General features: G+C 39.2%; 1 protein-coding gene across 8 annotated transcripts in view; it reads right to left on the bottom strand.

Moving 5' to 3' along the window:
- The window catches only part of FRY (FRY microtubule binding protein), a 177,161-nt gene that overhangs the window by 35,090 nt on the left and 127,609 nt on the right, over nucleotides 1-14,462 (bottom strand). For all 8 annotated transcript variants that reach the window (XM_074914527.1, XM_074914536.1, XM_074914517.1 and 5 more), the window contains 8 exons: nucleotides 13,825-14,012; nucleotides 12,814-12,908; nucleotides 10,534-11,135; nucleotides 8,744-8,841; nucleotides 8,481-8,651; nucleotides 2,674-2,814; nucleotides 1,742-1,921; nucleotides 521-682 (listed from right to left, as the gene is read on the bottom strand). In XM_074914527.1, coding sequence (XP_074770628.1) covers nucleotides 521-682; nucleotides 1,742-1,921; nucleotides 2,674-2,814; nucleotides 8,481-8,651; nucleotides 8,744-8,841; nucleotides 10,534-11,135; nucleotides 12,814-12,908; nucleotides 13,825-14,012 — 1,637 coding nt within the window. The remainder of the gene's footprint in view (nucleotides 1-520; nucleotides 683-1,741; nucleotides 1,922-2,673; nucleotides 2,815-8,480; nucleotides 8,652-8,743; nucleotides 8,842-10,533; nucleotides 11,136-12,813; nucleotides 12,909-13,824; nucleotides 14,013-14,462) is intronic.

The following is a 14,462-nucleotide window of genomic DNA, read 5'->3' on the forward strand; positions in this document are numbered from 1 at the left end:
CTGCTATATAATCTCCTATATTTTTAAAAAAGAGCAATAAATAAATTTATTCTGCATGGTTTTATTTTAACTGGCAAATAACCAAAAATCAATAAGGTAACCAAACATCATTTTTAGAAATGAACTTTTTAGTGTTCCAAGGAATTCTTTTTACCTGATTTCCCAAGAAAACAACAGTTAGAAAGCTGCACATGCTGTCTATCTGCTCTCCTTGCTAGTATCTGAACTCACCTGTCATTCTTAACTAAATCTGACCTAGAATTAGAAGTCTTAGAGATGTATTTCCTGCAGGTTTAAAGAAAAACACTGGCAGGAAGAAGACAGACATAACTCATTCCATTTCTGAGTCCAAGGAAGACATTCAGAACACACAGCCAGATGTGCTGCCACTGCCCTAACCAGCCAGAAACACTGCATAGGGCACAGAGGGCACAAGCATTTAAGAACCTAAGTGTGTGCTAATTCAGCTTCTCCAAGAGCAACCTGTTAATGAATAGTGGGCTACTTAAAAGGAGTTTACCTGAGAGTACTGAGGTCTCTTCCAGCTCACAGGTACAAGGACATTGGAGTTTGATCCTGACGAGGTTGAAGAAGTGCTCCGGGTGACTGCCATTGCCCTGGGTTTACCATCTCGTCCAGAAGAACTCTGCAGCTCATCATACCGTCTCCCAATAATTGGAGTCTTAAATAGAGAGTTAATTATTTACTAGTGCTATGCTCCAGGATGAACTCCAGGATGAACTTACTGCAGGAAAAGATTACTCTGAAGGCCATATACAGGGGTAAAACAAGGAGGGCACCAAATTTCATGTCACTTGGTATGCATGCTATTTTCCACTGTGAACGTCTGAGTAACAGTTGCCATACTTAGTATGTAGTGCTTATGTTCATGAATAGCTAATACTCAAAGCAACTGTCAAACTAGTTTCTAACATAAGAACCATCAAAAAACCCAGAAAGCTTATGAAATCTATTTCAAATGCACATTTCTTGCACATGTTTTTAATGCTTTTTCTGAAGAGTGCTGAATGCTCTGGCCCTCTTCCAACAAACATTAAAATGCTTTACTGGATCAATGACAGGACGCCCAGCATTTTCTAGAGATATACCTACATGAAACAGCAATACGAAACTCTTTATATAAATAGCACAAGATGACTTTTTATGTTCAGATTTCCTTTTAACCCAGAAGTCTTACTATTATCTATATGAAAGTCTATAATGCTTCAAACAGTCCTGCAGGTTCATAACTATAAATACAGTGAGTTGCCCACTAAAGTCAATAGGACCACTCAGTCCTATAAAGTTAAAAGGTACAGGGTTTGCAGGATAAAGACTGCTGTAAAAGAGTTCAGTCAGAAGTCAGGCAGCACTCCCTTAAAGGACATACTTCTGTGTTTAGCAGTTATAGAGAACACTGACATCCAAGTATAAGATGCTTGGAGGGGGATTTTATATATATCATATACTTATAGTTGGCATAACTGCAACACAGCTTTTCCGCCGGATGATTTTAAATACAACTAATAATTTCTTCACAAAAAAAATCTAGTAAAATTCCAGAAAGAGCCCTCCAGCATGAATCATTAAATATGTCACTGTGAATCAAAAATAATTCAAGAGACTCAGCTTAATAATTTTCTTTCCCAATTTTTCAGCTTTCTTAAGGAGCTGCAACACTTGCTTTAGGATTATCAAATGACAGAATTAAGGTTTTAAGTAGCAGAATTACAAACAGTACCTCTGAAATATCAAAATGAAACTCTAAAGTCTTCCCTGGTAGCTCCTTGGAGGCACTGTTCCACACTCGATGTATTTCCATTTTTGAAAGATCACTGTTTTGATAGGATGGTAAAACTAAACTGGCAGAACGAGAAACTACCAATTTCAGGATATTCAAGGCTTCTCTCCAGTGAATGCTCTAGAAATAGGTATATTTAATCAGCAAACAGAAAGAAAGATTCACACACATTCAAGATTATTTACATTTTACAGTCATATTTTTTGCCACATAATAAAAATGTAGAATTGGAATGCTACTATTCTTTCTCTCTCTTGGCCAGTAACAAGGTACACACTTGCAGAATGATTTCAACAGTAGAGACCAAAACTTGCCTAAGATGTCACTGTTAGGGAAATGGCCTGCAACCTGGGAGACCCGAGTCCAAGGCCACCTTTGCAAAGGATTTAAAATCTCCTACCTGAATGTCTTAATCAGTACGAATAAATATAAGGGCCATTGCAGAATCCCCACTTAATAGAAAAGCTCATTTGACACAGGCTCTTCACAGCTGTGAATTCCTAGCAGAAACATGTATTTTCACTTGCCAAGAATTAGGTGCAGAAGTCTCTGAAGGGAAGTGCTTATCACACATCTCCCTCATGCTAATAATTAAAAAGAGTGGTCAGTCACGCTCTGCCCAGTATTAAGCTTGCTCCTGATAGTAGTGTGGCTGCAGCCTATCCCTTCCCACACAGTGAACACACAGCTGGGCATTTTATCTGGGGACATGGGAGTCTGTGAGGCATCAGAACATTTATAAACTATATACTACACTGGACAGTTGCAGTCCTCCCTGTGAATCTAGACTTGAATTCTTATATAAAAAATAAAATTATTATAGTAAATACTGCTAAGTTCCTGTGTTAATATAAAGAAGATATAGTATTTACCTGTACATATTTTTCAATGGTTTTCAGCACTTCCATGTTAAACTGTTTCACAGGAATAGCTGACAGGTCCATATAACTAAGAAGACTGTAGATCATCTGTAAGAGGGACTGTTGCATACTAGGAAGGCCCTTTTCTAGTAGCTGTTAAAAAAAAAAGTGAAGGTAACTAAATTTGGAGATGTTTCTTCTTATAGAAAAAGCTACTAGTTTCATCAGTACCATTTGTACTGTTAATCTCTCTTCACTCACTTATTTTGCAATGCCATTTTACAACCATTTTACAAGTGATGATGATACAAGCGTGAAATAAAAGAGCTTTAAATTGGGAGCCAAATGCTAGCCTGTTTTGATAAGGAAACATACATTTTATATATGTCTGGCCTAACTTAGCCAGAAAACACATTCAGCAGTTGAGTAAACTAGTAGGTAAAATTTACACTGTAACTGGGGAAGCGCATCCAATAAAAACAGGGGAGTATCTTTTTATGTCTACCCTTGCTGAAAGTCAGTGAGAAAAAAGAAAACATGCTGAAGAAACAAAACTACTACTATTCAGACATCAATATATATTTATCCAAATATACTTCACTGCCAGTGCTGACTGGCTCTAACTGCCAAGGAAACATTTTCTGTTAAGGAGGAGATGGGAGTCCCTGGGCTCTCTTACTGTAGAGGTTAATACAAAGAAGGACTTGATCTAAATCCCAGAATTTTGGAACACCTGAATGTAGATCCCAGAATATCACAATGAACCTTGGAAAGGCAGCTGTGCTCATATATATACATTACAGTAATTCAGAAGGCGTACAGCCATGCTGTGTTTGCACATGTGTGTGAAATGTCTCAGCTGAAAATTTCCTGGAAGGTAGCACGTTCTTTCATTGGTGACAGGTACTGTCCCACCTCAGAAATTTCAGAGGCAATCAAATGTTATTGCTGGAGGTTACCAGAGGCTCAAAACTAGACTCTATCCTTCCGTTCAGGCTGACAAAAAAGTTCTTCTAACATTGGTTATTAGAGATGTTAGGATCTAGAAATCAATTACTTATAAAAACTCTATGCTGCCTCACGATTTCCATCAGAGAAAAATATCAATTGTTATCCAAGTGGAGTCTACTAAATTACTAGATGCCCTTGATGGCCTGAATAAGGTTCCTCTTTTTATTGAATGAGAACTCTTCATGCCAGCCAAAATTGAATGATCAGGTAGGACACACACCTATCTCATCCCACTAAATATCTTCTGTTTTCTTTCATCAGTAAAAGTGAGTAGTAATTAGGGATTCAAAAAAAATCAAGTAAGCACATTCCATTAACAGCACAATAGATGGAACTCACTACGCTTTATTAATCTACGAAAAGACACCAAGAATTTTTAAAATTAAAGGTACTACAAGGTAACCTGCTTCAGCCAATGGATACCTTTACTGAGAGATAAAATGTGCTTAGCAATTCTTATTCAAAACAGGGTTGCAGACTTTCTCTTGCCTTTCATTAGGATCTTGCAATGGAAGTCTTGGTTCCTTTCTTTTAAATAGTTTATACAATCCAGCACATCATCTAGTGTACTCTTTCAGAATAGGAATAAAGGATTAGAAGAAACTATCTGGATGAGAGAAGGAAATTTTTTTGTTCTCTGACAGAGGCTACTGCATCTGATAACCACTTTTGTGATAGGAAAAGGAATTCTTGAGAAATAATGGGAATTTTGTCCCCATTGCTGGTTAGAAAGCTGTTCTAGGAACTTTATCTCTGAAAGCTTCTAATTTCTGTTCCAGTTTGTATAATTTTTGTTATCAACAGAATTCTTCAACTTAAACAGCTTTTGGCCCTTAAACTCTTAACATTTGTGAACTTGTCAGTTTTCACTTGTTCAGATGATTCATAGTCCAAGTGTATACTGAAATACATCATAAATTTGTAACAAGAAAGAATTATTTCAGTTTAAAAAAAGAACAGCAACTTTAAAATGTGTTTAGTACAATAAGAATTCTTTTGCTGCCAGAAATAACAAAAATAGCAGCAAGATGGAGTTGTGGTAACACATCGTTTAGATCTGTGAGTTCCAGGACAAAGAGTTTCCACTGTATTTTTAAGAAGATTTTTTTTTTTTTTGTCTCTGGTCCACGTGAATTGTTTGAGGAATTGCGGATTCCTCTCTTGTTAGTGTGTGGTAACTATCTGGGTCTTATCTGGTTTTAGGGATCCACATTCCATTAGCAACTTTTCACTTATTTCTGAAGCAGCAACTAACCCAGGACTAGGTAGAGAGCAGAACCTCCTCCTTCAAGGGCTACCTCAACCGGCTGCTGCTGCTTGATATGGCTGCTGGGGTGCTGCCACAGGAGATAATCCCCTCTACCCCTCCAAATCTGGCAGCAGGTGAGAAAAGATACTCAGCTCCTAGGCTATGTTGGTCAGTCAAACAATTGTTTTCTGTGTCCACTGAAAAAGTAAAGAAGGCATTTCACAAGCCACGTCTGATAGACAAGCTGTTAGTAGGATAATGCCTCATCTAGGACATGCTTCCCCTTGCAACACAGATGTCTTACCTCTAATGAATCCTTGCTTTTGAACAGGTTATGACCGCTTATGCTTCTATCACAAGCAATCCTCTATCTAACAGAGAGGAGTAGGAAACATCTACCATGAGCACAATACTATCGACTATGTGGTCTCTTGACCCTTTTTCTGTATTAATGGCATTAGCTATTTAATTCCAAGCATGACCCTGGACTTGAATCACCAGTTTAACATGTGACCCATGCAAATTCAGACATACTCATAGAATGATTATACTCTCATGGGACAAGGTTGATTTTTAAAAATATGCAAAAATCTAACATAAAATCAACGTAAGCTTTCAGTAATGTGTTTGTATGCTAATTTTGGTAGTAGAGGTTCAAAGTTCTACTGCACTATTAAATAGTGATTTTTCCTCATCCTTGAGGAAATCCTTGAGATCCCCAAGTATTTTTCTAGAAGAAATGATAATTTATTGTGGATGGAGCTGTAATATGTAAAACTGAATAAGGAGCATTGCTTGTTACTGTAATATTTGGATAAGACGACAGTTGAAATGTCTTATTTTATGTTAGGATCATACCCCTAGCACCAGCCATCAAATAGGTTAAATGCAATTTTTTGTCTGAATGGCAATAATTGAAGTTTTTACCTTCAGCCAAGAGCATTTGTTCTCATAGTCTTAACTTGTGATAGAAAGTCCCCTTCTGAAGGTATACCTGTGTCTTTGGAGGGGTCACTGTTGCAACATAGATTTCCTTTGTTATTCTTAAACACTGCATGTCTCACAGTATCCCTCAGGCCCAAGCACTGGGGACTGAGCCAGGACTGTTAAAAGTTCAAAACTCTGTAACTACTGGCTACAATATTCAACTGTGGATTACCCACTGGGGCTGTTAACCCATCTGGCTTTACCTATTGACAGTATATACCACAGTTGGTTTACAGGAGACAGGAGCACACTGTTTATCCTGGTCTGGGGTTTAACTAAGAAGAAAAGGGGAAACATATTGTGAATGCTTGAAAAATCTTTTTTGTGGCCACACCAGGCTGAACAAGATCGTTTCTTGTCTCTTGCTCCTCCTGCAGACTGGCAGCTACCCTGTGCCCATACAAATATTCCCCAGACATGACTCAACAGCGCTGCAGTCAATGTAAATACAGAGAAAGGAAGTCCAGCTTAGTACTCTGTCATCCTGAAATGATGGTGCTATGTGAGGAATGTGCCTTAATTACACCCAAAAAACTGCCTGACTTGCTGTTAATATAGAAGTGTGGTGCCAATCCATAGCAAGGGGAAGTGCAAGGAAAGAGCCTCCAGATGCACGTCTAAACCCGTTTTGAGGGGAACAAGATCATGCAATGGCCTTTGTGTAACTGTTGCAGCACTAATAACTGTATGAAGAGCACTAAAGGGAAAACAGGGGACAAACGTTTTCCTAAGGCTGGGAAAGCAAAGGAGAAAGATTTTAAACCTCAATTTTTACACCATTTTTTTTATTAGGAATACAAGTGTCTGCTGTGATGGAGACTCAGGAGGATTCAGAGAGAGACCTGGGGGTGTCGACCGATAGCCAGCTGAACATGAGCCAGCAGTGTGCCCAGGGGGCCAAGAAGGCCAATGGCATCCTGGCTTGTGTCAGCAATAGCGTGGCCAGCAGGGACAGGGAAGGGATCTGACCCCTGTACTCGGCACTGGGGAGGCCACACCTCGATTCCTGTGTTCAGTTTTGGGCCCCTCACTCCAAAAAGGACATTGAATGACTCGAGCGTGTCCAGAGAAGGGCAACGAAGCTGGTGCAGGGTCTGGAGCACAGGTGGTAAGAGGAGCGGCCGAGGGAACTGGGGGTGTTTAGTCTGGAGAAGAGGAGGCTGAGGGGAGACCTCATCGCCCTCTACAGCTCCCTGAAAGGAGGCTGCAGAGAGCTGGGGATGAGTCTCTTTAACCAAGTAACAAGAGACAGGACAAGAGGGAATGGCCTCAAGTTGTGCCAGGGAAGGTTTAGACTGGATGTCAGGAAGCATTTCTTTCCAGAAGGGGTTGTTAGGCGTTGGAATGGGCTGCCCAGGGAGGTGGTGGAGTCCCCATCCCTGGAGCGGTTTAAGAGTAGGGTCGACACAGCGCTGAGGGATCTGGTGTAGTTGGGAACTGTCAGTGTTGGGTTAATGGTTGGACTGGATGATCTTCAAGGTATTTTCCAACCTAGATGATTCTGTGATTCTGTTTGAAGAGCTAATAGTTCTTCAGAGTTTTTGAGTTTGAAAATACACAGAAAAACCTCAAGGTCCTGTTTTAATCTCCTACAGGAGAGTTATGTTTTTCACCATCACTTAAGATCTGATATGATTGTTTACTTAGAGCCTCCATGTGCAAACAAGGTGAGGAACTGGAATTTGAGGTAGCAGGGCCAAGTGTGCTCTGAAGTCTGGAGTGAGTGTGGGAGCACAGCCTGGACGCTTAGGCTCTTGAAAATCTGTGGATAGTCAGTATCAGAGATGCTTAGGCAGTATCAGAGATACTTTGGCAGAAGGGAGAATGAATCTGCTCCAAAAACCAAAGCTGCTCTAAAGAAGCTAGTGAATTTAGGTCATGAATACAGAACTGTCTTCTCCCTGCATGAGAGAGGAGGCTGAAGGCATCTTACTACAGCAGGGAAGCGAAGGGATAAATCTGAGAACTCTGTAACAAAACGGTGTCCTGATACTGATCCAACACACAAGGCAGATGATGAAGTGGCTTTAAGCTAAAGAGCAGAACTGAGTCTTGGAACCCCAACAACAACACTACAACAGCTCTATACTCCACACATGAGAAATGTTAGGAGTAAGTGATGATCACAGGGGAAAACCTGGGCAGCAAGATGATCCCATTCAGTGTTAGAGGAATGCATACAAATTTGTATCAAGAACCAGATCCTTATATAGCAGATGATCTATTACTTCTGCTGCTAAACCCCTTCTGGTATTAGTCCTTCCCTTATTTTCCTTAGTGGGATCTAAATAAATGTCCAGTTTCTCTCTCTTTCAGAGCAGAAAATCTGTCTGGCTGTTAAGTGTAGCTGCTTTAAGATGTAACAGCCCTGAAGACCTTTGCTGGCTTTTGTTTTACTATTCAGTATTGATTTCTTATAGTAATTCCCTTTCTTTCTGCTAATTTCTGCTTTTTATTCTTAATTATAAGTAAAAGCTACAGGGAGTCCCCAGTAATCTGCAGACAGACTTCAGCTCCTTGGGTTGTAAGGGAACAGAAGAGTTAAAACAGTAAAAAGTTTTTGAAAACTTACCTCAGCTAAGTATGTAACCATACTCAAAGTGATATCAGCAAATGCTTCATGAAGGTAACGGCAAACCACGTTTACCCAGGTAGCACAGTCCCTTGTATAGCTGTGTGTTTTATAAAGGGTCATGACATGTGCAAGATTTGATAGCTTGGGGTTCTTCTCCTCCAAACAAACCTAATTAAATATAAATGTCAAAACACATTAAGAACAAGGCAACTGCATTTACAGGGCTTGAGGATGTATGAAACAGTAAGTAACTTTGATACCTGAGCAATCCTTTCGGCTATATCTTTACAAAACTGGTTTGGGCTGTCAAAATGCTGAATTAAATGGGGCAGGAGACACAAAACATTGAGTGGAAATCCTAGGAAAATACAGAACAAAACGTGTATTTTAGACAGCAAAAGCCACAGTGATCTTTAGTTTGGTGTTTCATGGGAGGTCACAGTTTCAATATTAGCTGTAAACTCACACAGACTGTCAACTTGTTCATGCCACTGGCCATGCCACATTTGTCTTAAAGAGGCCTTAATTTGCAAACAAGAGTATATCTTTAGGCAACAGTACTGTTATAAAGCATGAACCTATTTCTGCAAACACTATTGCACAAACAAGTATCTACAGTATAAAATATCTCGCAGAAGTAGGTATCTTATTTCTGTAAGAGAGTATGTGTATCTTTTCCTCTTAACTGGCTTACTGACAGTTTTAACTGGTGACATTTTCATTACTGCTGCTAAAACACGAAAAGAAATTCAGTGAGTATTGATAAATGAACAACTGCTCAGGCTGCCAGGCATAGCTTCCATTGTTTTATACTGTTCAAGTTGTTGTTGTTATTATTAAAAATTCTGATATAACTGGTCAGATGAGACTACTCAAATAGGTATTTTTGAAGCCAGGATATGGCTCCTGCACCAAGTACCAGCCACTGTCACTAGTGTAAGGGCTCTGTCTGGAGCTGGGATTCAGCTCTTCTGCACCAACTCATAGCTCAAGATGAACCAGAGGTAATGACTGTAATGGGGAGCTATAACAAAAGATGCTCCAGTTCAGGTGGGAGCTCAGAGCTCAGAAGTCAAGATATGCAGAAAGAATCTGTTTTTTGAAAAGCAAGAATTTATTCTATGAAAATAACTTTCTAACCATTTATTCCATCTTGTTCTACACAATTAAACAAGTTGGCTAAGTTAGGAGCATAATTTCCCCAGGCTTTCTCTACACTCAGGGAAAAGAAAAGATACCTCCAGATGGTACTGTCACAGCCCATGTGTGAATTGCCCAACTGAAGTCTGGAACACAGGCACCACACAGGTGCTTAGAGATGGGCAGGCTGTTCAAGGCATTCATCCCCTTAGTCTGTGTCTAAGCCTGTTATGACTTAGTTGTGAAGCCTGCAGAGTTGTCTTAATATCTGTGTGTTTCTGACTGAAACACAGTAGTAAAAATCTGGGACAATACAGAAACTCTCTTCAAGAAATATAATTAAGAAGTGGTCACAAACTTCAGCTAAATAATTAGGAATTTCAAAATGTTGCTTTATGTCCTTATCACCCAGGCCTCTCTCCTCACTCACTATTGTGCTATTGTTGTTTATCTAAAAAGTGTACAAGAGTTTTTGATATTTATATTTCTAGGGAAAAATCCCATGAAGCACTAATTTAAAATCAAGTTATTTGAAATATTCTGAAAATAATTAAATGGAAAAGCTGGCCAAAATAGGTTCTAGAAAATTTGACAGTATCTCCTTACATATGTTTACTTTGTCAGCACTCGGAAACTCTGTATGTTGCTAAGCCCTAGAAAGGAAATGTGAAATAATACACAACTGCTCTCTTCCAAAACCTTATTGTGCAATAGATTCACTTTTCAGAAACATGTTACACTGCTACAAAATTTCCAAGGAGCCCACCTAGCTCAAAGCAAAAGTACATTATGCTATATTAGAAGAGAAAGAAAAAGTGCCATTTTTGGTTTTGTTCAGTAGCCTGATGATGTCTGTCAACAAATGTCAAAGCACCAGAAACTGATAGAGAGGAAAGGATATTGGTTTTACCTATAGCTTGAGAGGAATCCACCATCGATATCCTAGAGACCGGTGTCAGCAAACTGAAGAGCTGTAGTGTGAGATCAGTGGTAGTAAGGGAGGTGAATCCTTTCAGCAGTAGCTGCTGAAGCCCTGAGAAGTCTGCCCACTTCAGCTGCCCTTGCAACTTCTCTAACTTCTCCCGGTTTTCAGCTTTATCTAGTGGCAAATGAGCCAGAAGTTTATTCAGTAACCGCAATGCCATCAGATACTCAAACTCAAAATCTGATTCCATCAAAGCCACAGCAACCCAGAAAATGGTGGCTAGTAGGTTGGTTGGATTGTTAATATGGGATGGGTCAGTGAGACTGTCCTTTAGAGAAGATGAACTTCTTGTTTTAGAGGACAGGCCTTGTTGGGTGCATGCTTGAATTCTGTCTAGTGTGGCACTGCGTGGTGGGTCTGAGGACTTGTCCACATCTCCAAACTTTTTGGGTACAGAGAAGCTCCTCTGGTGCCTGCTTCGTTCAGCAGTGGCTGTGTTACCACTTGCAGGATTCACATTCAGCTGTCCTGTGCTCTTCCGATTAGCAGTTAGTTTGGTGCTTGATGTTAAATCTGGCGAAGATGAACTGAAAACAAAATATATAACATACATTGCAGTGTGTGAATGTAGAGCTTGAAACTTGTACATACTGGATGCAAGTTAAGTATTTATTAAACTGTAAATAAATATTTAAATGGAAAAATTAAAACACCACACTTTCTATTGTAGCCTGTCTTTTTTTTCCAGAAGTGGCCACAGACATGACTGAAGTGAGGTTCACAGGGCACTGCACCAAACCAGAGGAGGACAGCCTACAGGCCTAGACAGGTCAGAATGACATGAGGATAAGAGATACAGAGCTGTGAAGTGACTTGTGGATATGCCCATATAATGGAGCAGTGATAGAACTGAAAACAATTTTGGTCTTTAAAATGCCCTCATCAGTGGAGCAAACCCCAGACTTGGCACAGCTGGCAGACAAAATGCCCAATGTGTTACTGGCTAATGTGAGAACTATGATCAGAAAAAACAGCATATCTTAAGCAGAACCATAAATATGCCACCTTTTCTTCAAGAAACCTGTCATGTGCCTGCTGAGGTTCTTGCTTGTCATTGCATCCTTCTCTGCCTGTATCCTAAGACTTCTTCAAGATGGTTTACAGAAAATGGCACCGTGACATATGCCTCCTCATGGACTATCATGTGATGATCCAGACAAGCCCTATCAATTATCTGTACAGATGAACATGCTGTGTTGAGAACATGCAAGGGAAGTTTGTTTTGGAGAATACCTAATTCCTGACTCTTTGGTCCCATTCCTACCTCATATGCTATGACTCCCTACTGCCTATAATATTTGAAGAGGATCTTACGAATCAATAGTGCCAGGGTAAAGAATACTGCATCCTACTGCTTTCTGGAGTGTTTCTTACCCTTTCATCTTGCGCTTTCCTGAAATGTGCACTAAAGAAAGACAAACAGCTCTTAGTTTACAAAGTAGAAGCTGTATTTGCCTACCTCTATCAAAAGGCAATACTTGTGTTCTGCCATTGAAGTATAATACATTGCACCCTGCCTACTAGCTTCAGAAATGATAGCTCTTGTATTTTTGTTCTGCATGTAAAGCATAATTACTTATGGACGTATTTCAAAAACGTTCCCTATTCTGTTGTTGCTATAAGGACTCAGACAGACATTAATCTCCCTCAGTACTGTCAACAGTTATGTTATGGAAGGAGCCTGCAATTTCACTCCATGCACAAAGGTCTACTTTAAGGTGATGGGTTTCACAAAAATGGTCTACACGTCTGGCAAAAGCCAAGGGTTATGTACACACGGACAAAATTCTCCCTACTTTTATTGAGGAGAACAAACTATGATCATTTACTTCTTGGGGAATACTTCATCTGAGAATGACAGGTTGAATGAAACCAGTATTACAAAAAATATGTTTCTTCCCAGATATGTTTTCACGTACATGGTACAAAGGTACAAAAAATACAGTATTTTTAATGATGTTAAAGTAAGTTAATGCCAAGTGTCAACAAGGCAGAATTTACAATGCACTGTAAAGTTTCATTAGCAGTATTAACGTTATTTTAACTGTTGCAAAATTTGGCTGATATGTGCTCTTAGTCTAGTTCTCTAATGGTTACAAATGAACTCAATATTATCAAAATTATTTTATGCTGTCAGACTGCAGCACTGCACACTTAACACCATGAGACACTGAAAAAAAAGGTATAATTAGAACAGGCTCTTACCGTGATAACACCGTCAAAAGATCACTGTTCTTCAAACAGTCAGACAGATTATCCACAGCAGCTTCCAAAGTAAGTAGTGCCTCCATTACATACCCCTATCAATGCATGAGGTTAACCATTTCAACAAAAACATTCAAAATAGTGAACATTTAAACATCTTCACTTCATAAAAGGAATAGGTACCTACTGAAAACCTGTAATTTCTCCTGAAAAAAGAACAACATTCACATCAATGCCACTGCCCTGAACATTAAAATGCCACTACAAATGTGTTTTATTTTCTGCCACTGAATGATCTATGAAGGCATGCAAGAAGGGCACATATCTCATCAGAGGACTGGTAACGGCACACAGAACCTCTGACTTGCAGGTCACTGATACAAATTCTGCACAAGCGGTTATGATAGAAAATTATTGTCGTCTTGTGGCAGTTTCATTACCTAAGTAAAACATGGAGGTGATGTCAGTCTATTTCTTATTAAGAGATAGTAGTTCTCCTTACTAAGTCTTGAATCTTGCAATTAATAGTCTCTGAATGTAAAATTTTAGTCTGTTTAGCTAAACCAAATGAACATCATAGTTCACTAAAAGAGGACTGGATTAAATTAGGTCAGTGTGAGTTTAGTATTGTTATGGATTTCTTTATTCCGAAAGATGTTAACATCTGAGAAATGAGGTGGTGTCAACTTCATGTTGTCAGATTACATCAGATAGGATGATGGGTTCCTTAAGCACAAATTTATGATGTGAAAAGGGGGAAAAAAGGTTTCATTTTGAGTGACATTTACTAAAACTTTCTAGTTGTTCTCTTTAGAGCTATATAAGACTGCAACAGCCTGACAAAGGCTTTGATCAGGTACATACGGATTCAGTAAACTCAGAGGTAACCTTTTCCAAGGCCACATTCTACTTTGCATTACTTAACTCCAAAACACCTTGTTAAAATGGTAATTTTAAATTAAGTATACATTAAATCAACAGTACTAAGAAGCATTATATACACATGCATACCTGAATCTCATCTCCATGCTCTCCAATAACTTCCACCAATCTTGACAGGAGGTCAGACAACGCATGTGCAGAAAGGGGTTGCTTTAGGGCCCTGAATATCTGGAAGGAGCGACCTGCATAATGTCTTGAAGAGCTTGAAAGAGCTGTTTGTAAAGCAACTTCACTCAGATGCTGCTCCAAATGGAAACCTGAGCAAAAGAATAGGATGTGAATTTTTTTTTTTTTATGAAAGACTTTACTGTGGGTCATCAACTGAACCAACTCTGTGGAGAGGATATGCACTGTAGTGTATCCCGCAAACCCGGTGAGAAATGGAGATGCAGAAATGTCTGTGTTTGGGAGAACTTCCGACTGTTTATATTTATTTCATACAGAATATAAGAAAATAAACTGCAAAATCAAAATTCTGAGTCTGCAAATGTTTTTCAGCAAAAACCTGAAATTCTTATTGTGATTTAAATTTTTTAGAACTCCTGGACAAACTTTCAAACCAGCCTTTATTTTTGCTGGCAGCAACACAGTAACTGCTGAACACTCCCAAACCTAAAGCCAAAGCGAATTAGGAATCTTTCTAGTAGCTTCAGAAGGCTTTGGATAAGATCTTAAATATAAATACTGATACTGCAGTCTGCTTTGAT

The sequence above is a fragment of the Athene noctua genome, chromosome 1 (assembly GCF_965140245.1).
Source record: "Athene noctua chromosome 1, bAthNoc1.hap1.1, whole genome shotgun sequence".
In the NCBI taxonomy this organism is placed as follows: Eukaryota; Metazoa; Chordata; class Aves; order Strigiformes; family Strigidae; genus Athene; species Athene noctua.